Source organism: Mauremys reevesii, linkage group 6 (genome assembly GCF_016161935.1).
Source record: "Mauremys reevesii isolate NIE-2019 linkage group 6, ASM1616193v1, whole genome shotgun sequence".
Lineage (NCBI taxonomy): Eukaryota > Metazoa > Chordata > Testudines > Geoemydidae > Mauremys > Mauremys reevesii.
Genome location: NC_052628.1, coordinates 22928903 through 22952752, shown reverse-complemented (window position 1 = coordinate 22952752; position 23850 = coordinate 22928903). Strand labels below are relative to the sequence as shown.

The following is a 23850-nucleotide window of genomic DNA, read 5'->3' as shown; positions in this document are numbered from 1 at the left end:
GCCGATTCCCCGGAATCGGGCCCTGTGCCTTAGGCGCCTTTTTAATTTTATAATTTTTTTTTACTCACCCTGTCCATTCCGGGTCTTCGGTGGTGGGGGGGTGGGGTCCACTCTGGATTTTTGGTGGCGGGGAGTCCTTCGGTGCCACGGAAGACCCAGACCCCCTGCCGCCGAAGTGCCACTGAAGCCCCGGAGCGCCGCCGGGTATTCGAATTGGGCCCTGTAGTTCATAAAGCCAGCTCTGCCTGTCTTGCTGAACTAGACACTCCCATCTGCTCCAACAAAGATCCAGGGTCTGAATTACTTGCCTCAAAGCTGCAGGTTTACCTGAAAACAGCTAACAGAAGTGTGCTTGTCTTTAACACTCAGGTGCCTAACTCCCAATGGGGTCTAAACCCAAATAAATCTGTTTTACTCTGTAGAAAGCTTATACAGGGTAAACTCATAAATAGTTCACCCTCTATAACACTGATAGAGAGAGATGCACAGTTGTGTGCTCCCCCAGGTATTAACACACACTCTGGGTTAATAAGTAAAAAATGATTTTATTAAATACAGAAAGTAGGATTTAAGTGATTCCAAGTAGTAACAGACAGAACAAAGTAAGTCACCAAGCAAAATAAAATAAAATGCGCAAATCTATGTCTAATCAAACTGAATACAGATAAGAGCCTCACCAGTTCCAGAATGCTCTCTTTTACAGACTAATCTCCTTTTAGCCTGGGTCCAGCAATCACTCACACCCCTTGCAGTCACTGCCCTTTGTTCCAGTTTCTTTCAAGTATCCTGGGCAGGAGGTGGAGAGGCTCTCTCTTTAGCCAGCTGAAGCCCAAATGGAGGGGTCTCCCAGGGGTTTAAATAGACTTTCTCTTGTGGGTGGAGACCCCCTCCTCTGTCCCATGCAAAGTCCAGCTCCAAGATGGAGTTTAGGAGTCCCTGGGCAAGTCACATGTCCATGCATGACTCTCAGTTTTTACAGGTAGCATCCATTGTTTACATGCTACCTTGAATGTCCTCAAGTAGACTTCATATGTGGATTGGAGCATTCCAAGATCCATTGTCCTTCAAGTGTTTCTTGATTAGGTACTTAACTTCAGGAACTGACCAAATGCTCTACTAAGGTTATTTAGTAATCAAGCCAGTACACAGCCAACATTCATAAAGTCGAATACAAAAATGATACATGCATGCAAATAGGATTAATACATTCAGTAGATCATAACCTTTATGGAGATATGCTACATGGCATATGTAGCATAAAACACATTCTAAGCATATTTCCATAAAGCTTTATGGAAGGTGCCATCACACATGTGTGTGAGATATTATGCACAACAACAGCACAAACTTGTCCTGAAGTTCTATAGGTTAGCCATTGAGAAAAATTCCTCTACCAGACGTGCCCACATAGTGGCAGAATGTAAGTGAACAGGATGGCTCTTGTGATTGCCTGATGTTGCATTCAGCACACTGTATTATTTTCTCACCAAGACGATGCATACTATAGGAAAATCATTGGATCTGAGATGTTGTTATTCTCTCTATATAATTGGACTTCATGGTTGATAAGCAGTACTTGTCATTCTTGCCCAGCAGGCCAGTACGCCCACATGATCTAATCTTCTGTTGTGTGGCTGGTGACTCAAGAGGAATTAAATTTACTCTGGGCCTAATTCCACAGGGCGTCCTATGCTCTGAGCTCCCATTCAATTAAATGGGAATTGAAAGCATTCAGCACCTCACAGGAGGAACTCAGTATTTCAGGAGATCAGCTTGTAGTTTAGCAGAAAAGTTTTGGAATAATGGTTATGGTAGGGCTATTATGCTAATCTTAGCAAAATGAAGTTATTTAGTTCGTGGTGTTTGTGCCATCCTTTCGTTTGTTTCAGTTCATGTGTATTCACTCCCTCAAAGCTTTGAGATGAGGCTAAAGTTTGAATGGACTGAGGTTTTTTGTGACTTTGATGCAAAAGCCTAAATCGTCCAGGCTCAGCTGAGAGGTTTCTCATCATTTTGGTGCCCCTTGGCACGCACAAATCCAGAGGACTTTGTCATCCTTACAAGATGTGTAATAAAGTTTCTCACAACTCTCAAAACAATAGAAATGGATCAGAACCAAAATTATTGATCCAATCATATCCAAACTTTGTGGGTGTTTGAAATCCATGGCCAGAGCTAGATCCAGATTTTTCAAGCAGTCTGTCTTTTTAAAAAAAACCACAAAAAACAGGAGTACTTGTGACACCTTAGAGACTAACACATTTATTTGGGCATAAGCTTTTGTGTGCTAAAATCCACTTCATCGGATTCATTGCAGTGGAAAATACAGTACAGTAACTCCTCACTTAATGTTGTAGTTATGTTCCTGAAAAATGCAACTTTAAGTGAAACAATGTTAAATGAATCCAATTTTCCCATAAAATTTAATGTAAATGCGGGGGTTAGGTTCCAAGGAAATTTTTTGGGGCAGACAAAAGGCATTATTACTGTACAGTACTGTACTGTACTATGGTTGGGAAGTGCCCCTGGCTTACCCCACACAGGCACAGCCCGCTGCAGGCAAGGACGCTAGGAGAAGAACAGGCTCGGACTTTGCTGGGAATGCTCCAGGCCTGCTTCTTCCTGTCCCCTCTCCACTCCAGGCCCTCCTCTTCCCACCCCCACTCCACCTCCTCTCCGGAGCACGCCACATCTCTCCCGCCCCCCCAAAGTCCTAAGCGCCACCGCCAGCTTAGGACTTTCTGGGAGGGAAGAGGAGGAGCGGAGATGCAGCACTTCCCTGCTCTGCCCCTCCCTCCCAGAAAGTCCTAAGCGCGAAGTGCTCCTGGGAGTGAGGGGGAGAAGCGGAGAAGCCCCGCGTCTCCACTCCTCCCCCTCCCTCCCAGAAAATCCTAAGCACCACTAAGCAGCTGTACGGCGGCGCTTAGGACTTTCTGGAAGGGAGCGGGAGGAGCAGAGACACGGCGCTTCCCCGCTCCTGCCCCTCCCTCCTAACGCTTCCCTGCTGCCAAACAGCTGACTATACCTCATTAGCATTTATGCACATCGCTCACCTTGAGGTTAGGGCATGTGTTAGAAAAATGTGATTACTGGGTATCTTGTAAGCAAAAAATTACTCTTACTGTTAATTTTTTGCAATATCACCCATTGGTACATCTTTTCCTGTAATCTTGTGGCATAAGGTTATTCTTCAGTCACTTACTTACGTCAAGCATTTCTTAACTCTATGGCCCAGTACGGCTAAGCTAACGTCTTACAGGCCTCAGCCTGTAGGCCTTGCATTTCAGCCCTACTTACTTAGATACTTAATACATAATTATCCTTTCTAACTACTAATCTTATACTTCTATAATCCTACAATTCAACCCTAGTTAACATACAATGATTATAGAAGACATAATATGTTAGTTAATTATACATCAGACCATAAATGAACAATAAACTAAAATAATTGGATACATGCTGGGTTTGAAAAGCCCTGATCTCTGGGGTATTGTCATTTGGATCTGTATTTTGCAGTTTAAGCTAGTTTTGCACAACTGTTATGAGATTGTCAGCAAAGCACAAAATCTATTCATCCACCCTTACCATGAAGGGGAAAATAAAAGGAGTGACATTTTATTTGCCTGAGACAAGCAGAAGTTTACCTAAAACCTGTCTGTCTCGTTGTTTATTATTTGTATTGTGTTAGTGCCTGGAGTGCCAGCATGCTAGGAGCTGTACACTCTATAATGAAGACAGTCCATGCCCCAAAGAGCTTACAGTTTTATGTCCTGTCATCTTTTTCTTTGTTCTCAAAATTTTATTACTACATTTTATTCTGTCTTTTGCAATTTTATTTTTTCTCTCATTTCTCCCATTCATATTTTATCCTCAATCCTTTTTTAAAGATATCCTTCGGCAAATAGTACAGAATAGGATGTGTTGTGTGTTGTACAGTTTGCTTTACACTCTTTGGTTTATATCTTAATACTGTGCAGCTGGCCTCATCTGGGGAATACATTCTCCAGTTTAGTAAATTTATTTGTTCAGTTATATATATTTTTTTCACCACTTGCCTCCTCCTTCATTCCTCCCCGGTGGCAAACAATGCAGCAAGCGGCAATTCCAGCATGGCTTTGTCAGCATGCCAGGGACACGTATCGCAGAAGGAACAGAGCAGCTGTTTCTTTGCAGCAGCAGGGGAATCAAGTGAAGTATCTTGCAATCTACAATTACTAAGCAGAAGCCATCATTTTTCTTGTTTGTGCTGAGCAGAAACTGTCACTGGCACAGTGATGACAAGCTATGATGGATGTTTTTTGCTGGAATCACCATTTACCCCATCATTAGCCTTCAGGATGTAGCAAGAGCTAGGAAGATCTTTTCTGCAAAAATGTTGGTAGCATGGTAAACTGATAACAGACTGAAGTCACTACTGGATGGAAGACCATCTCGGTGTGGCAATTTTATGGTAGGCAATGGCACACCCTCTTCAAAGTGGTGATCTTCATTAGTGGGCAAGTCTCATTCCCTGTGCACCACCAGGGACTTGAGGGGGTGAGAGGAAGGAGGAAAGAAATCTTGCCCCCCAGAGTGGAGAGGCTCAAAAACTACCACTGCAGCCTAAAGCAGATTGTGCAATTCTGTCTACCTGTGTCTGTTGTTGGGGTGAGGATGGCAGGAGTCAACTGATGGATCTGTGTAGTCCAGTCTGGATCCGTCCTGCCTCTCAAATCCTTCTTGATGTTAGAGCTGATCAAGCTTTTGCAGATTGAAGAAGCTCAGGGTCTGATGATCTCCCTTTGCTGCGCTCTTCCAAGAGGGGAGGGTGGAGACAGGTCTCCCTTTAGAGAGAGGGTGGATAAGGCACTCTCAGATGGGGAACCTCATCTGTCATGAGGGCAGCTGCTGTCTCCGGGAGCCCTAGAAACTCCTCAACCAGGCACCAACTTCTCCTGTTGCTCAGACCCATTGTGGGTCCTTGCCAGTAAGGAGAGGGAACTCTGGGGGCAGCTGTGCTTCCCTGAGCCAGGGGGAGGAGTGGAATGCTCTCTCTGCCTATAGAGAGGGAGTGGTGATTCCCTGCACTCTCTTTCATTTTAAACTCTGTTGCTACACTCAGAAGGTGCAGTTATGCAGAAAGCAGGAAATAAGGGTGTCGCAGGATGGCCCTTTCAGGGGGCTGGGGCTCACTCTCACCTGTTCTCATCTAACCTGCCTCCCCAGGTGAAGGGAGGGTGTGTAAGGGGCCATGTGACAAGGGCGAGCATGTGATTAGGAATCACAGTGGTCTTCTGGAAGATGTAGGAGTAGCCTGTGACTGGACCTGGAGATAAGCAGAGCGCTTATTAATGAGCAGAAGGCTAGCAAGGGGCCAGGCTGATCCCATAGGAAGGGGTGCTGGGAAAGAAAGACAGGGCAGTTTGTCTTACAGGGGCTCATAGCACAACTACGTAGGGTCCCATGGATGGGAAATGATAGAAAGATGTGTGTAGAGTCCTCCTATTCTGCCTCTTCTTGAGATGCATAGCTATCCCTGTACCACTAGATGGAGAAGGGACTGATTGGAAACTAGGAGGGCTGGAAGTTGTAGTCAGCAAAAAGACTAAAGAATGTTGGGGATGGGGACAGACCCTTAGATGAAGGGCTCTGCCTGGTAAGGGTCCAGGGCAGAGGACTGACTTTGGTGTTTTCCTTTGGACTTTGATGTAATTCTGGAAGGAGTGAATTCTTGTGACTTTACCGGAGTGCTAAGTCACCTCAGGGACCTAACTGCAATGGGAGCTGGTGGTTGACCATCTGAGGAGAAGCAGAGACAGTCCCCTGGGGCTAGGTGAGCCAACGGATGGGCCTCAAGCCAAGCTATATAAGTCTCTACTACAGATGGTAAACTCTGTCAAGAAAATTCCACTGATAATGTATCTCAGACTTTCCTACAGCCCTGGTAGATAGAGTGTTCTGGTATAAAATAGGTATAAGTGACTAATTCACAATGAATTATTCATTTTACGAATGTTGCCCTTTTTTTCTCATTCTCCAAACAGTTCTCACAATTCACAAACTTGTAGCTTGTTACATATGTAGCAAACCAAAGCAGGGTGTGTTGTGACTTCTGCAATCAAACATACAATAAGAAATTGATGATTGCTTTTACTGAGTATTCATAAATATTTGAGGTCTTGAATATTCACAGAGACATGAATATTGACCAGAGGCTGCTTTTAGAATAGGAGTGAATAATAATTTAAAATATTCCTAGTACACTCTCATCTCTAGGATTAAAAACCCATACTCCATTCAGTGTGTGTTCTGTTTTATTTCTATTTCACATGTGCCTTCTGACAGTAAACTCTTTGGGGAAAGGACTTATTATTTTTCTGACATTTACTCCGATTCATTTCAGTATGGGTATTCATTTTTAGAGTTGCTTTTAGAGTCAAAACTTGATCTACTTTGCAAACTGCCCAGTTTGTCTCCCAATTCAAAGCTCTAGAACTCCTCAGGTTATTAATGGTCTTTTAGGGAATTTCTCGTGCAGGCAAGTGTGATGGGGCATTGGGGCAAATGTGATGGGGGTTAATAGAGTCTTAGGGAGACTCTGCAGGAGGCAGTCAATTAGAGAAGGGCTGGGAGGAGCAGCCAAGCAGGGCCTGGCAGGCCCATATAAGAAGAGCTGCAGGGCAGAGCAGGTTCAGTTACTCCCTGGAGCTCCAGGAGGGAGGACTGAGTGCCTGGCAGGGAGATGAAAGCTAGCACCCTGGACAAAGCAGTGCTACTAGCGGGGACCGGAGGAGCTAGAGAGGACTCCTGGTTGGCTGCTGGGGTTTGCAGGCTGAGTCCCTGAGGCAAGGGCAAAGAGGGTGCTGGGACCACAGGGAAGTGGCTGGACAATTGGCTGTAGACGCCATTGGGGAAGTGGCAGGACAGCTGGACTGCAGAACTCGCCTCCAGCCGTGCCACAAAGAGGACACTGTGATTCTTGGAGCGATGTGGGTCCAGGAGCAGAAGTGGCAGCAGGTGAGGCACCATTGGGAAAGGGTATACTGACCTGCGGAGCTAATCTCCAGCAGAAGGCACCAGTGTGGTGAGTGGAGCCACATTACAGCAAGTAAGACTATTAAAGGGAATGGCACATGAAATTGCAAGTCAAATAGCAAGGATTTTAAATGAATCTGCAAACTTGGGGGGCATAGAGTGTCTTCAAAAGATGCGTTACAGCGACACAGCTGCATTGGTGCAGCTGTATCGCTTTAGCCTTTCTAGTGTAGACTAGCCTTCCTACAAGAAGATTTGGACAAGCTTGAAAATGGAAGTAATAGAAGTGGATGAAATTTAATAGTGTAATTTGCAAGGTTATGCATTTAAGGTCTAACAAGAAGAATTTTTGCTACAAACTGGGGACTTATCAGTTGGACGCAACAGAAGAGGAAAGACCTGGGTGTATTGGTCTATCATAGGTTGACTGTGAGCCACCAATGTGATGTGGCTGTGAAAAAAGCAAATGGAATCCTAGGATGCGTTAGGTGAGATATTTCCAGTAAAGATAGGCAAGACACTGGTGTGACCTCATCTGGAATAGTGTGTGCATGGTCCCCCATGTTTAAGAAAGATAAATTCAAACTGAACAAGTGCAGAGAAGGGCTTCTAGGGCAATCATTGGAATGGAGAACCTGCCTTAGGAGCTTGGCTTGTTTAGCCTAACCAAATGAAGGCCGAGGGGAGATATGATTGCTCTCTGTGAATACATCAGAGGGATAAACACGGAGGATGGATAAGAATTATTTAAGTTAAGTGCCAGTGTGGACACAAGAACAAATGGATATACACTGGCCATCAACAACTTTAGGCTTGAAATTAGACAAAGGTTTCTAACCATCACAGGAGTAAAGTTTTGGAACAGGCTTCTAAGGGGAGCAGTGGGGGCAAAATCAAGACTGTGCTTGATAAGTTTAGAGAGGGGATGGTATGATGAGGTTGCATACAATGGCATATGGCCCATCTGTGACTATTGTTAGCAAATATAATCTCCAATGGCTGGTGATGGGACACTAGATGAGGAGGGTTCTGAGTTACTACAGAGAATTCTTTCTCAGGTGTTTGGCTGGTGGGTTTCACCCACGTGTTCAGTGACAATCTGATCACCGTATTTGGGACTGGGAAGGAATTTTCCCTTAGGGCAGATTGGCAGAGACTCTGGGTTGTTTTTTTTCGTTTTCCTCTTTAGCACAGGGCCTGGGTCACTTGCTGGTTTGAATTAGAGTAAATGGTGGATTCTCTGTAATTTGAAGTCTTTAAATCAAGATTTGAGCATGTCAGTAACTCAGACAGACATTATAGGCCTACTGAGTGGGTGGTAAGGTTCCGTGGCCTGCAATATGCAGGAGGTCAGGGTAGATGATCATGATGGTTCCTTCTGGCCTCAAAGTCTATGAGTCTAAGTACAGAACCATTTTTATTACATTTATTCCATTTGCATAAGAGACAGTTTTGGAATTAATGAGAAACAAATCATTTGGACAAGCAGCCCCCTCAGTTTACAGGCTTCTCGGAGCAGTCCTAATTAAAAGAGAGAAACTGGGCATTTTGAGAGGATTTTTCTAGAATGAAGCAGCTGCTGTAATTTTCTACTTTTCAAACCTGAGTTTTTTGGAGGGGAACTAAACAATTTTTGTTTTCAGAACTATTATTGCTAAATTATTTTGGAATTTCAAATGTATGCGAAGTTTGCAAGAATTTTGCACTTAGTACTTTAGTAAAAGCAAACATCCCTCATCTGTAAAAGGAGTCTGCATTTTTTGTGGAGCTAATTGGCATCAGCAGTTCCAGGTCTTCTGACCCACCAACTGTGTGAACTGGTGGGAGGGAGACGAAGAGAAAATCTTCTGAGGATGGCAGAATATTAGCAATTATTGTAAGGGAGAAACACCAGACAATGCAAAGTAGGCTCTGTTCTGCATCCTGGAGAGTGTTAATGCACCTGAAAATTAGGCTCATGGTAGCTGTGCAGTGGTAAAGAGATTAATAGATGAAACAAGGGTTGATTGTGGTCATACCTGAGGCTGGCTGATAGTTCTGGCACAAGTGAAGAAGGATTAACAGCTTTTGGACAGTGTGGAGAGAAAATAAGGAAAGTGGAGGGGAGGAGCTATGGACATGTGACACCAGGAACAGCACACAGCTGGGGCTGTGTGTGGTCAAAGATGTGGTGGCTGAAGAAGCAGCTGTTCTATATGGCATGCTCCCCTTAAAATCCTGTGGCTTTCCAAGCCGAAGTCCATGCAGAAGTTAATGTGGCTCTAAGCAGATCTACAGCCAAATGATAAGTATCTACCTTTTTTATGGATAGCTTCATCCACTGACAATTTTATACCATGAGGACAAGCAGTAAGACAATATGTTTTGTGAGACTGATACAGCTCTTCAAGCAATGGCTTGTAGGGCAATCATAACCACATAGATAAGTGACCTATTATGTGGAAGAGCTCCCACAATGGAACAGTAATATCCAGTGCATTTAAAGGATGATGGCATTGTTGCTAGAGAGAGATGTGAAAGTTAATACAAGAGGAAACCATGGCTTAGAGAGTGAACAAAGGTCATTTTAAAAAAAATGAACTTGTTCAATGTGAGGATTAAAAAAAAAACATTTGCTTTCAACTCTTTGTGAAGCCCATCAGAAAGTTTCTTGGTGGGTTAGAACAGATGACATCCAAATGATGTTGGCCAGGCATATTAATGAGTGTGTAACAGCTGTGCATTGCCTGGGCATCAGTGAGAACAGGCCTTATCCCGTCTTTCTGTTTTCCACGTCCATTTTCTAATAGTTTATTTTAATGCAGATAAACTGGACTATGATTGTTTTGATCAGTCTTAACTGGAGTTAATGTAAACCACTTAACTGTCTTCCAAGCACTCTCTGCCTGTCGCTGTCAGGCACTGGAGGAGAAGAGAAGCTGTTCTGTCCAGGGTTGATGAAACAGAGTTGAATGTAGTTATTGGCATGTTGATACTATAGCTGGACGGGATCTAGTTGTTGTTCTCCCGCCTCCCTTTTCCCAATAGGGAAAAGTTTACTTCAGGTTCCCATTTTGCGTCAGTCAAAAATCTTCTGTGAAAGTTATCTTTCCATGGAAAATTGGGTCTTTGACTAAGTGAAATTTTTCATGAAACGGCTCTGCTCTCCATGGAACATCTCACAACATAGGGTTGTGTTTGAGGTTTTTTTATTTTGTCCTTTTTGTTGTCAAAAACTAAACACCTGAAAAACGTCAGCCAAAAACATCGATTCAGATATGCCATAGCAGTGTCTCATGGCAGTTGTCATTTTGGTAGCTCATGCTCCCATTCTCGTCTATGTGCTGGGCTCTCCAGCTTGACTTCAGTTTTAAAATTTTAGCTGAAAAGTCAAATATTTTCTAAAATTCCTTGGGTGAGGTAGAGGAGGAGGAGAAGGCAGAAACCTTTTTCCAGACAGCTCTCTTCCAGTTACATATGGTAGTTTTTTTCACAAGGAAGCTTGAGTTAAATAATGCCAGTTTTACTGCAGTATCACTTTTTTTCCTTGGGAAAAGATCGAGACACATGTTCAGCAAAAAACACAAATAGGCCCTCTCCAGTGTGGATGCTTTTCAGATATCAGAGTTCATCATCCTGTCATCCAAACTGTGTGGTACAAGCAGCAGACCACATGTTTTCTTACCATGAAGTTTCACTTACCAGTTTGAACTCTGCTGGGCTTCTAGATTAAGTTTCTTCACCTTCGTTTGTTACGTTGCTTTTATGTTCACGATTCAGAAGACAACAAAGGGTATGAAATAACAAACCTTCAGGAACACTAGCTGGAGACCTTATATAATAGCAAAAGGTAACAAACTAAAGCTCTTAAGTTGAAGAATAATTAAAACTTTCTTTTATTCAGTGCCAATTGTTACCTTTTGTGTCTTATACTGTGGGATCTGTATAGTATATATTACCTTAATTAACGAATGTGTTATGGGAGCTGTGTGAGCCATCAGCAGATACCTTTAATCGGAAAACCTGTTTCAACAATCACTGCTACACAAACAGCATTTATGCGCACAGAAAACAACATTTCATTGAAAGGAAATTAACAGGAAATTGAGGACAGTGTATTTTTTCCTATATATTAACTTGGCTTCAAAATTACCTAAGCATCCTTTCTTTTTTTTAACATAGGGAACAGGCAATCAAACTCCTTTTACAATATTGGTTGTTCCCCTGAGAAGGCTTGTGTTTGAAAAATGATGTAGCAAGTTTTTAGTACTGAAATAACATTTTTATGTCGTGGATATACCTGAGAGTAGAAGAAGTGATATAATCTTATTTATTCTTGCTAATTTATAGTGTGCTGATGTTTATTATTAGTACAGAGAAATATGTGATAAACTAGTCACACACCATGTGGAGTCTGTTTGTTTTCATTGTTCTTTATTCGGCCCTCATATAGCTCTTATAGACGCACATGATGCTGTGCATGTATGAAAACCATAGTTCCTACATGAATACAATTAGCCCCAGATAATCGTTGCATTGTCTTTATCTGAAATATTTTGAGTCTCTTATGGGTCCAGTTTTAGATTTATGAATTTGGGTTATTATAGAAAGACTTTATGAAAGAAGTGAGATTTAGGGACCATTGTGAATGAAATGCTGCTTAGTGTTTCAGAGTATCTCATTGTTTTTTCTTTGATTTTTGAGACAGATGGATTCATTCTTCTCAATAAACAGCTTGTCATTTACCTAATGCTGCCAGTGACAAGTGAGCTAGTGATGGGTAGAGCTTGTTCTTGATGGACAAATCACGTGGAAGCTCCCAAACCTCTTGAGACTGCAGGAAATCTCATATGAGCAGCCTTTCGCTCATGATTACCAATAATTCTCACAGCAGTCACAGCTGCAAATGTACCTCCAGTTCTTGTCACAGTTCTAAAGTGGAAATGAGATAAGTTTATCTAAACATTGTTAGAAAATGCAAAATGATTCAGTTCTAGAAATGGGTGAAAGTTTTGAAGGGGCTTTTATTTCTTCCAAAATTGGCCTGTCCATTTCTAGTTTACACAAACAGGACAAAAAAAGGGGAACGTTTTTAATCTCCGATATGTCTGCATGCACTGTATTGCCACTGTAAATGGTGAAATGGAGGATAATACACACTTGAATGTCTGTCTTGGTTACTCATTCAGCCATAACCATAGAATCTATGGCTACATCTACATTATGAGCCAGGCGTGTGATCTCCAGCTTGCATGCATTTACTCGCAGTAGCTTGATGAGAACTACCGCAAGTACAAATAGTAGCGTAGCAGGGTGGTGGCAGCAGAGATAGGGCTTAGATGTGCCGAGTACGTACCCACGAGGTTTGTACTCGGCATGGCTAAGCTGTGCTGCTGCCGCCTTTGTTGCTGCACTGCTACTTATACTTGCTCTTGTTGATGTATTGTGAGTATATGTATGTGAGCTGGGAATCACACCATTTGTAGTGTAGGTGGAGCCTATATGTAGGGTCAGACACCAGGATGGGCCTCTTGTGTATTTTTGTTTGGTACAGAAGTATTAAGACTCAGTGCAAAACAAAAGTTTGTAGGGAGTTGACAATGTCCCATTCTTGCAAGATCTACAAATCTGGGCCATCATCCATAATCTTTGCAAATGGATAACAGAGGATGCTTTCAACTCTTCCGCTACTAGGTCCAACATCACTGAGGTATGCCCATTAAATTGCCCACTGAACAGCAATATAGTTTTAGTGATGGCTCCCAGCCTGAGATAAGATGTCTTCATGTGCAACACCAATGGGCTGCTGCCTCTTCCCACCATGCCTCCTTTCTCCACTGAACTGATGGTAAAAAGAGACCAACAGCTGTTGTGGAGGCAACAATAGATAACATGTAGAAGGCAGTACGACAAGTTCCCACTTAATCCATCCTCTCACAGGGCTTGTCTATATGGGGACACTCACCTAAAGGTATGAATTTAAAGTGGATTAGTTAAACTGCATTAAACCTCTGTGTGTACACTTTCATTCAAAATTATAGTGGTGTTAACTCAGTGTAGCTTAATTCACTTCCAATCAAGTTAGAGAGCAGGTTGGTTACTTTGGCACTGACAGGGTTGAGGTTCAGAAGGAAAAGTGCTTGATAGTAAATTAGTTGCTCTTTATTCAAGCACAGAGTTTGTTGTAAGGGAACATTATTCTGATTAGCATTGATGAACATGGACTCTGAAACAACTGTGTGTGTGGTGGTGAAGAGAGATCGTCTCCAAAAGAACTTTGGCTCATCATTCTCTAGATAGCTACTAAAAATTCATAGAATCATAGAAGATTAGGGTTGGAAGAGACCTCAGGAGGTCATCTAGTCCAACCCCCTGCTCAAAGCAGGACCAATCCCCAACTAAGTCATCCCAGCCCGGGCTTTGTCAAGCTGGGCCTTAGAAACCTCTAAGGATGGAGATTTCACCACTTCCCTAGGTAACCCATTCCAGTGCTTCACCACCCTCCTAGTGAAATAGTTTTTCCTAATATCCAACCTAGACCTTCCCCCCCACAGCAACTTGAGACCACTGCTTCTTGTTCAATCATCTGCCACCACTGAGAACAGCCTAGCTCCATCCTCTTTGGAACCCCCCTTCAGGTAGTTGAAGGCTGCAGACTAAATAAACCCAGTTCCCTCAGCCTCTCCTCGTAAGTCATGTGCCCCAGCCCCCTAATCATTTTCATTGCCCTCCGCTGGACTCTCTCCAATTTGTCCACATCCTTTCTGTAGTGGGAGGGGCACAAAACTGGACACAATACTCCAGATGTGGCCTCACCAATGTCGAATAGAGGGGAATAATCACCTCCCTCAATCTGCTGGCAATGCAATATGCCGTTAGCCTTCTTGGCAACAAGCGCACACTGTTGACTCATATCCAGCTTCTCGTCTACTGTAATCCCCAAGTCCTTTTCTGCAGAACTGCCACTTAGCCAGCTGATCTCCAGCCTGTAGCAGTGCATGGGATTCTTCCATCCTAAGTGCAGGACTCTGCACTTGTCCTTGTTGAGCCTCCATCAGATTTCTTTTGGCTCAATTCTCTAATTTGTCTAGGTCCCTCTGGACTCTATTGCTACCCTCCAGCGTATCTACTTCTCCCCCCAATTTAGTGTTGACCGGGAACTTGCTGAGGGTGCAATTCATCCCATCATCTAGATCATTAATGAAGATGTTGAACAAAAAAGAAAACATCTTTGTGCCAGATTTGCAGAATTGTATGGAAGATGCTGGTGATCCACTCGTCAGTTGTTTGACTGATTCCTAGGGGTGGGAATCCAGTCAAGAGAGTCTGAGTTACATCATAAGAATCTTCTTTGCCGTTTCCACCTTTTTCCTTTATCTGCTCCTCTTGTTTGCTTTCCCCTCATGTTGTGGCAGAGATGCAAACTGCTGTTAAGATAGACCTGAGAACAACCCATGTGCTGATTTCAAGGTAACAGCACATATATTATATGTTTATATGTCATATCTGACAGTCGCATCGTGTGTTCTCTTGTGGCTGTTTTAGGAGTAAGGTCATGAACAGATGTCAGATGGAAGGTGTAGGCTGTCACTGAAGAATTGACATGATGCTTGGCCCTTTTTTCAATCACATTTTTGCCTCTGCCTTTCTCAAAGTGTTTAGAATCTTAGTGATAGTTGGTCTCAATTCAGATCTGTCCTAGGCTGTGTCTTTGAAGTTATCAATATTTTTGCCGTATGACTTGAGATTCTGCTTAAAGATGTCTTAAAGATGTTTCAATCTGCTGAAGAAGACTTTTTTTGAGAGTCTATCATCACCCTTCTGGTAACATGACCTATTAATCTAAGCTGATCATTGCTAATCATTGCCTTGATGCTGGTTGTTTTTGCTCTTTCAAGGATGTTAATGTTTGAAACTCCGTCTTGCCAGCCAACCTTCAGAATAGAGTGAAGACAGTGATACTTTTCAAGTTTATTGATGTGTCTGTGGTGAGTTGTCCATGCTTTATACCAGTATAAAAGAGGTACAAGCACTGAGACATTCTACAGTAAAATCTTTTTATACAATGTGTTGGGAGAATGGGGGGTGCCGATAAGTGAAAAATGCCAGTTAACTAAAAGAGAGGGAATTTGGGTGTGGGATGGGGTGCGGGGCTGGGGGTTAGGGTGCGGGAGGAGGTGCGGGGTGCCAGATTTGGGGGGAGGCGCTCACCTTGGGTGGTTCCCTGCAAGCTGTGACTGTCCCTGCTGTTCCTAGGTGGAGGAACGGCCATGGGGGCTCCATGCACTGCCCCTACCCCGCCCTGAGTGCTGGCTTCACAGCTCCCATTGGCTGGCAACCACGGCCAGTGGGAGCTGCAGAGGCAGTGCCTGGGGGTGGAGGCAGCGCGCAGAGCTGCTTGCCATGCCTCCGTTTAGGAGCAGTCAGGATAGGTCGCCTCTTGCGTGGAGCTGCCTGAGGTGAGTGCACCCCAGATCTGGCACCCTGAGCCCTCTCCCATACCCCACCCCCTTCCCTCAGCCCTGTCCTGCATCCTAACTCCCTCCCAGAGCCCTGTATTCCTTCCGGCACTCTGAACCCCTTGTGGCTGTTCCTCCACCTAGGAGCAGCAGGGACATGTCACTGTTTATGGGGAGCCACATGGAGCCAGATAGGGAGCCTGCTGGCCCCATGCCAACCGGACTATAAACTAGACTTTCTATGAAGCTTAGAAATGCCAGTTTATAGAGCTTTCTGGTTGGTACAGGGCTGGATAGCACCGCTTTTACTGTATATCATCAGTTTTGTTAGTGAGACAAGGTGGGGAGGTAATATCTTTTATTGTACCAGCTTCTGGTGGTGAGAGAGTCAAGCTTCTGAGCAACACCGAGCTCTTCTTCAGTAGAGTTTTGCTGACAGTTTGATGATATGCAGGTTGAATATCCTATGTTGAAATCTTCCAAAAGCCTGGCTTGCCTTTTGTATTCTGTTTGATATTTCTTGATCCAGGGAACCGTCACTTGCGATGGTTCAGCTAAGGTATGTCAAGTGATAGATGGTCTTAAATTTTATACTATCAGTGGTGATGTTTAGCTCAGTGGTAGTGGTTAATGGGGCTGATTGGAAAAGGACTTCAGTTTTTTCCAGGCTGATAGTGATTCCAGACTGTTTAGTTGTTTCAGATAACCTGTGAAGAATAAACTGTTGCTTTCATTGTGACTAAGTAGAACACAATCCACAAAAAAGTCTTCACATATGAGTTCCTCAAGGACTTTTTTGTCTTTGCCATATGCCTTTGGAGACAGAAGAGTTTTCCACCAGTTCTGTACCTCATGTAGATGCCCTTATAAAGCTTGTCAGTTGTGTAATTCAGAACAGCTGCAAAGAAGAGAGCAAAGAGGATTGGTCCCAGCTCAGTGCTTATGAGTGGGGAAGTGTTGCCTCTTAAGGGCACCCAGGGATGGTCTCTAGAGTTCCCAGATTTCTGGGTGGGGGCTCGAGACGGTTCTGTTTTGTAATGTTAGAGGAAACCCTAGACACTGAACCCAGCCCTAGTTGCTGCTGACACAACCTGGAATTGACGTGTGATGTTAACCAATTTGGTGGGGAAGCCAAACTTTATTAAAATTTTTCCAGAGACTGTTTCTGCTCATGGTGCTGGGTGTTTGTTTTAGATCAATGGCAACAGCATAGAGTTCCAGGTTTTGCTCAGTGCATTTTTTTCTGAAGCTGTTTTACAATGAAAATCATGTCTGTGGTGCTCTGACCTGATCTAAATCCTCGTTGGGTTTCTAGCAGAAAGTTCTCTGACGCTGTTTCAACAAGCCAATTGAGTAAAATACAAGTGAGGACTTTACCACCGTGTGTATGATAGACAACGGGAAGGGCGAGTTACCTCCTGGGGCACATATCTTTGTAAAAAAAGTCTGTGGGTATGAATCAGGTCAATTAATTTAATAGCCTCCCATCTGCAATGGGCATAAATGGTAGAGTATAGAAAGTATTAATTCCTAAGGCTACTTGCTTGTAGAGAAAAGAGTGCAGATACATGTAAAAGCTACTAACATAACTTGCTCTTACTCCATATTATAGTGAGTATGGTCTTGGCCAGATTTCCAACTGTTTCAAAAACACCCAGAGTTCAAAGTTCAAGTGAAAAGAAAGACCATTAACAAACCATTTCCGCCCCCGAAAAATATTAGACACACAACAGTCAAGATGGTTCAGACAAATCCAATAAGTTTGTAGAATGTAGGATCTATAAGTACTTGCTGTGAAGCAAATTGATTTTTGTTACAGCAGACGAAAGTTGACTCTTTCTACATGACCTTTCTCCTTTGTGTAAAAGCAAATTCATTGCACTGTGAATATAATACATTATACTCAATTCCTTGGAACAGTAGATCAGTTTCATCCCAGCCATTTAATTTCATTGCAGTCATGCTAATGTCTAACTATCCATATGGTCCAAAGGCTGGTGAACATAAGTCTGCAAGACAACAGAAAATGGGAGAAAATGTCCCCTGACACAGATGCCTCATAACTGAACACTTAATAAATCCCAGAGTGCCGAACAAACATTAATCCTCCCAATATGTCTGTAAGGTCACTACCATATAGTAAGTAAACAATTTCCCCTGTGCCTGGGAATAGCTCTGAGATCTTGGATTGCTTCAGTATTCATGCATTTATAAATTGTTTTAGTTCAGATGGCTGCAGTACTCCTTAGTTTTACTGTGAGTCTCATGATTCCCTTTCAGTGACAACCGTTCTGAGGTCTGTCAACCTGGAATAACATAAGCAATATTGACAAACCCAGGCATTAATAAATCATGGGAGTATTTTAAAATACATTTTGAGTTCTTGTTTGGCTGCTGTGTATTGAGCCTTTTGTATTGATATTTTCAAGCTTTTCTGTACAACTGAGAGCTCATAAAATCTTCTATTAGATTCTCCCTTCGTATAAGGATTCCAGGAGCTGGGCCTTTAAGACAAACACCAGATATTGCAAGATTCATGATAGAATCATGAGTCAGCAACCCCGTAAAAGGGCCAGAACATCTCTACAGCAACATGGACTATCACAAGCACATCAAACCTGTCCTCCACTTGCCACACTGGTTTCCCACAGAATATCTGGTCAAGCTCAAGGTCTCAATCCTTATCTTCAAAGCAGTCAAAGGCCTGGGCCCAGTACATTTGAAGACCTACTTAAAGCTCTGGGATAAAGACTGCGATCAACAGCTCCACTCCTGACGCACAGTGGAACTTTTGATCACAAGGGTTAAAGTCATCTGTGTAGGAGACAGAGCTTTCATGTGGGCAGATCCGACACACTGGAATAAACTCTCATAGAAGCAAAAGACCATTACAAATCTTGCAACCTCCCACTCCAATTACAAGGTGTACGTCTTTGATGTTGTCCTCTCTAAGAGAGGAGGGATGTAAATAAAACATAAAGAACCATATTCTAGCACAACGCTACATTGCACACACACACTTCTCCCCCTGGGGAGAGGATGGGAGAATAAACCATACATGGGAGATGTTAGTCACACTCCAACGCACTACTGCAAGGTGTTCAGACACTATATGGTGATTGAGTTCCTAGTCCCACTGATGTAGAAAAGGAGGGCTGGCATGACTCCTTCCCTCCCCTCCTGGAGACAGTAGTCAACTTTTTGTTAAGGAAGAGCAGGCCCATGTGCTCTGCCTCCTGAAGACTTAAGGAGAGTGTGCCAGTTGGTTACCTGTAAAGATTGCCACTACTTGAAGACTTTGGAGAGAAGGATTGCAGACCAACTGTCCCACCACCTTGAAGACCGCAACAAAGGGTAAGGGAGAGCCAGGACCTATTAGAGAGAGAGCTAGAGCAGGTGTGGGCAAACTACGGCCCATGGGCCGGATCCAGTCCCTCAGGGTTTTGGATCTGGCCCGCAGGATTGCCCCCCGTGGCGCTGCAGGCCCCGCCCTGCTCTCGGCAGTGGCCAGTCCCACGTCCCTGTGGCTCCTGGGCCCTTGCCTCCAGGCACCGCCCCCCGCAGCTCCCATTGGCTGGGAATGGGGAACCGCGACCAATGGGAGCTTCGAGGGAGGTACCTGGAGGCGCAGCAAGGGCAGTGCATGTGGAGCCCTTCATCCACACCTTCCCTAGGGGCCGCAGTGCTTCTGGGAGCAGTGCAGGGACAGGGACAGGGCAGGCGTGCAGGTGTGCTGCTGCCACCCTGGAGTTTGAACCCCTCCTGCACCCCACCCCCCAACTTCCTGCCCTAAGCCCCCTGCCTGCATCTCACACCCCTCCTGCACCCCAACTCCGTGCCCTGAGCCCCCTTGTTCACCCTGCACCTCTCCTGCACCCCAACCCCCTTACCTGAGCCCCCTCCTGCACTCTGCACCCCTCCTCTGCCCCAATCCCTTGCCCTGAGCCCATTCCTGCACACCATAGCCCCCCACACACCCTGCACTCCCTCCTGCACCCCAACCCTCTGCCCCAGCCTTGCATACAATTTCCCCACCCAGATGTGGCCCTCGGCCCAAAAAGTTTGCCCACCCCGTTCTATACTGCATACCACATTATTTGGCCCGAGCATAAAGCTCAGATAGAGATCTGAACTCTCCAAGTATTTGGAATGTTTGGAACTAGGGTTTTGGAGGCACTACTGTCATTATAACTTGCTCTTTTTAAGAAAAGTCTGGCCTCTCTTATTACTAAGTAAGTACCCTTGATACAACCCTGATATAACATCTTTGCCTTGTATAGCCTCTCCTTTGTAGTCCCTATTTGTTGGGCTCATGCTTGCTTGACTTCTTTATCTATGCTGATAACAGATTTAATGCTAGGATTTGTGTACTTTAATATTGTGTGTCAGACTCGTGTTTCAAAAGTAGCCTTGATTTATGGTATCTGATGAAGAGCTGATTTGTATATTTTGTTTTTAGGCTAAAAACTGGGACTCCTGGCTCTTTTATTATTTATATTCTCATTTAAACCCAGAGCAGTAAACCTTTGTGAACTCGAGCCCTAATCCAGAATCTGTAAACCTTCACTGGGTCTTGAAGTTTATATTGACATCCTCAATAAAATCACAGGGCGCTTTTTTTTTTTTTAAAAGAGCAACCTTGGTATTTTTAGTTTCATTTGCAATAGAAATTGGGCTGGAGGGAAGGATTTCTGCAATAGAGGCATTAATGATGCAGATAACAAAAACTCAGAGGAAAGTGCATTTAATTCACTTCCCACCTCCTTCCCCTGGGAGAATGCACAAGGAAAAACAGGCTATGAATACCTGCACCCCAGTCCCTCAACTCAAGGTGTATATTTGTATATGGACATTAAGTGGTGTGGGTTGGGCGCTGGAGGTATGTAGCACCTGCCTGGAGAAGGTTGAACCTTGGAGCAGGACTTCTTGGATCTGTACTGGACTTCTTGGACTTGGGCTGGCTGTGGGGCAGGTAATACACATCACTCATGGTTAATTATTGTTGCTGACACAGGGAATTGAGAATATGATGATTTTTCTTTCACGTGTGTCTCTTTTCTTGTGAATTTGGCTATGCAAGGCTGGAGTGTGTCTGTCAGGTGATCTTTTCTGCCTTCCTTGTATGAAGCTAGGAAATGAGGAGAGTTCAGTGACCAGAATGAAACAGAAGGGAGGATGGATAGCTGGGGAGGATCCTCAATCTACTACAAGCCTGGTGATGTGCAGCTGGTGTTGGATCTAAAGCAAGTCTATAAGCAGAATTGCTATTGGTCCAATGTGTATGCTGATGTGGGGAGGCTGTGCTGTCCTGTTTAAATGTTTGGTAACCCTTGTTTAAAAATGCCATGTGGATGGCAGGAGAAACTGAACTGAGTTCTCCAGGACAGTGCCTAAACTCCCAGTGTAGCCCTTAGAACATCAGGGCTAGGATTTTTAAAGCAATCCCATGAAATCAAGATTGGATGTCTTTAATCAGAGATGCTCTAGCTCAGCCAGAAGTTATGAGTTTGATGGAGAAATTGGGAGAAATTCTACAGCGTGTGTTATGCAGGTCGTCAGACTATGTGATCACAATGGTTCCTTCTGGTCTTAAAATCTATGGAAGAAACACCCCTATTTCACTGTGAGGTCAGAGGAGAGTAAGGCTTTCACAAATTGTAAGACTAGAAGGAACCACTAGGACCATCTAGTCTGAGCTTTGGTAGAATACCGGCCATGGAATTTCATCTCGTAATTCCTTCAGTGGAGGGAATTATTCTTCCCTATTGTGCAACAGCCTCTATACAAGTTTTGTTGTTTAGCCCTAGGAAAACAAAAGACTTTTCTACTGTGTCATGAATGCAGCTTTTTGTCTGATTAACTTCGCTCTTTTGTCAGCGTTGTTGACGTCTGAAAACCTTTGCCATGATGAAGAGGGGCACAGCTTTTAGAAAGGAGTTCATGTGAGCAACTCTTGTAAGCTGGGCTCAGCAGGACTATGATGCTAGCGAGTTGTCAAAGCAGCATCCTCCATTTTTATTACCCTCAAGTGCTGAGTTCCAGCAAGACTTCAAAGTTCCCCTTTTTGTATCTTATATTACAAAGAAAAAAAAGTAGTTTTAAAAAAAACCTCCTTTATTGTTTTCATATAAAGCTGTTGAGTGAAACATGGCTAACTTATCAGAAAAGCCCAAAGATGCTGATGTGAGAGAAGATCCAGACTCATCCAGATTTGAATCAGAGTGCTGGAGAGGTGCAGTTGAAATTAACATTTCTGTACTTATTTTCAGACTGGATATTTCCGTCTGCCCCAGGGGGACTACTTCATCGAGCCTGTCAAAAAGCATCCACTGGAAGAGGGAATACCATACCCACACATAATCTACAGGGCAAATATCCTTCAAAATGCTTTAAGGCAACGGCGTGAGACCACAACAGACAAGGAACAAGCTTGTGGATTGAATGGTATGAATTTTGTTGGAGATTTTTGCTTGTTGGTTGCTGAATTTTTTTTTAACCTAGCATTTCCGTTCCAAATATTTACACCCTTCTTTTCCAAGTGACAGCTTTCTATAAATATAGAAGTCATGAATTTAGTAGTACGGTGCATTAGGAGCTCCATAAGAACAGTTTTGTGGCTTACTGTGAGTGATTTTCAGGGTTTCCTGTATTTATTTTAACCTTAGTGTAATTTCAATTTTATATTTAATTAGAGATGAAGCTTGTGAGTATCCATCTGATCTCTTCTATGCAGAGTCCTGCAACCCTTTGCAGTCACACCAGGCAGTACTCAAATAAGTCCAGATGCTTGGGGCCAGATCTTCAACTGGTGTAAATCATTGGAGCCTCACTGACTTCAGTGGAGCTATGTACACTTACACTGGCTGAGGATCTGTCCCTCTGGCTTTAATGATACCAACTTTCCATTCACTCTGTCAGAAAAACTAAACAGAATCTTACCATGCCAGGTTTTAGTTATATCAGTTCTGGGTATCATCTCTTTGGTTGAGTATCAATATTTCAGATTTCCACATGACTGTTATTGGAATATCTAAAGCCCTGCACCTGGCTGTATTAAAGTGCCTCTAGTGCATTGTCCTGTTCAAAGAGGTAACAATTTTTGAGATATTGTTTGTGATAATACAGGTTATGTGAGGAGCTACTTAGATGATCTAACTGTTATTACACTAGTGTGCCTCTTTGGAGTACGATTCTTGTTGTTGGTTGGAAGACCTTGCTCTCCCCTAATTACAGTATTTAATATGTTGCTGATTAGGATGCTGTCTGTCCTACTTTCACCACCTGTATTTGTTCCTTGCCACTTGGAGAATTTTAAATCTAGCCTGGACAAAACATTAGTAAACGTACTATGGGAAAAAATCCTTCATTGGAAGGAAGTCTAACTAGAGGACCATATCCACCTTAATCATAAATTTCTAGAAGTGGAGTTGCCGTGAATTCAGCTTGAGAATATGTTTAAAATTATAGTGGTTAATAAGGCTAATTCTCTTCCAGGGCTGAAAATGGATTGATAATTGGACTCCTGTCTTTCTGAGCCATGACTGCTGCTGAAGTTTTAATTATATGTACTGCTAATTGTGGAGTAAAAGGAGCAGACAGTCTCTCCCTCTTCCCTCAGCCCCCACACATGCCTCTACAGATATAAACCTTGAGTAATATTTGCTATTTGCTGATATGAGCAATCAGTCAATGGGAGCTGTGCTTGAATATATAAAATGCGCTATATTGCTAAGTACTCTGAAAAATCAGGTTCCTTGGCATCTCAAGTTGGGCATCCAAAGTTAGTGGCTACTTTGGACCTTAATCTCTCTGCACCTCAGCTGCCCATATGTAATATGGGGATAGTATTTCCTCGTCTCACACCAGTTTTTTAGGTTAATTAATGTTTGTGAAGCACTTGGATAGTATAGAAAAGCCCTGGAGGAAATTTAATAATTCTGTCTTCAGAGCAGGGTTTGAATAGTGTGCAGTAACTATAGCCTAGGGCTATCCATGGAACAGTGAGAAGAAAACGAAATACTGAATAGCTCTCATTAAGTGAGCACTGTCCATTCTGCGCACTGAATGAGGCTGGGTCCTGTGTAAAAAATATTATGTAATCATGTTATTAAAGACTGTCTCAGAACGGATACATAGAAGGGGACCAAATTAGGGCTGCACTGATGACCTTAATTCTGGCATTTACTAACTTTTGAGTGCTTGACTTTACAACCTTAATTTCCTTTAAGATAGTTTTTTGTGTGTAACATTAAGTAAAGCATAGTCTTAAAGAGACTATAGAATACCACTGAAAATCTTTTTTCTACCACTCCTCCCTTCCCAGTTACCTTCCACGTTGGCTAGTTTCACATCAAAATAAGATTTAGGACTTGCATGCTGAGTTCACTATATTATA

General features: G+C 43.4%; 1 protein-coding gene across 13 annotated transcripts in view; it reads left to right on the top strand.

The window, feature by feature from the left end:
- ADAMTS12 (ADAM metallopeptidase with thrombospondin type 1 motif 12) overlaps positions 1 to 23850 on the top strand; it is a 268928-nt gene that overhangs the window by 67978 nt on the left and 177100 nt on the right. For 9 of the 13 annotated variants that reach the window (XM_039545726.1, XM_039545725.1, XM_039545727.1 and 6 more), the window contains one exon: positions 21725 to 21899. In XM_039545726.1, the coding sequence (XP_039401660.1) occupies positions 21725 to 21899 (175 nt within the window). Of the gene's footprint in view, positions 1 to 6903; positions 7000 to 18711; positions 18810 to 21724; positions 21900 to 23850 lie in introns of those variants that run through there. The other 4 variants (XM_039545729.1, XM_039545720.1, XM_039545734.1 and 1 more) reach the window with 2 other exon arrangements.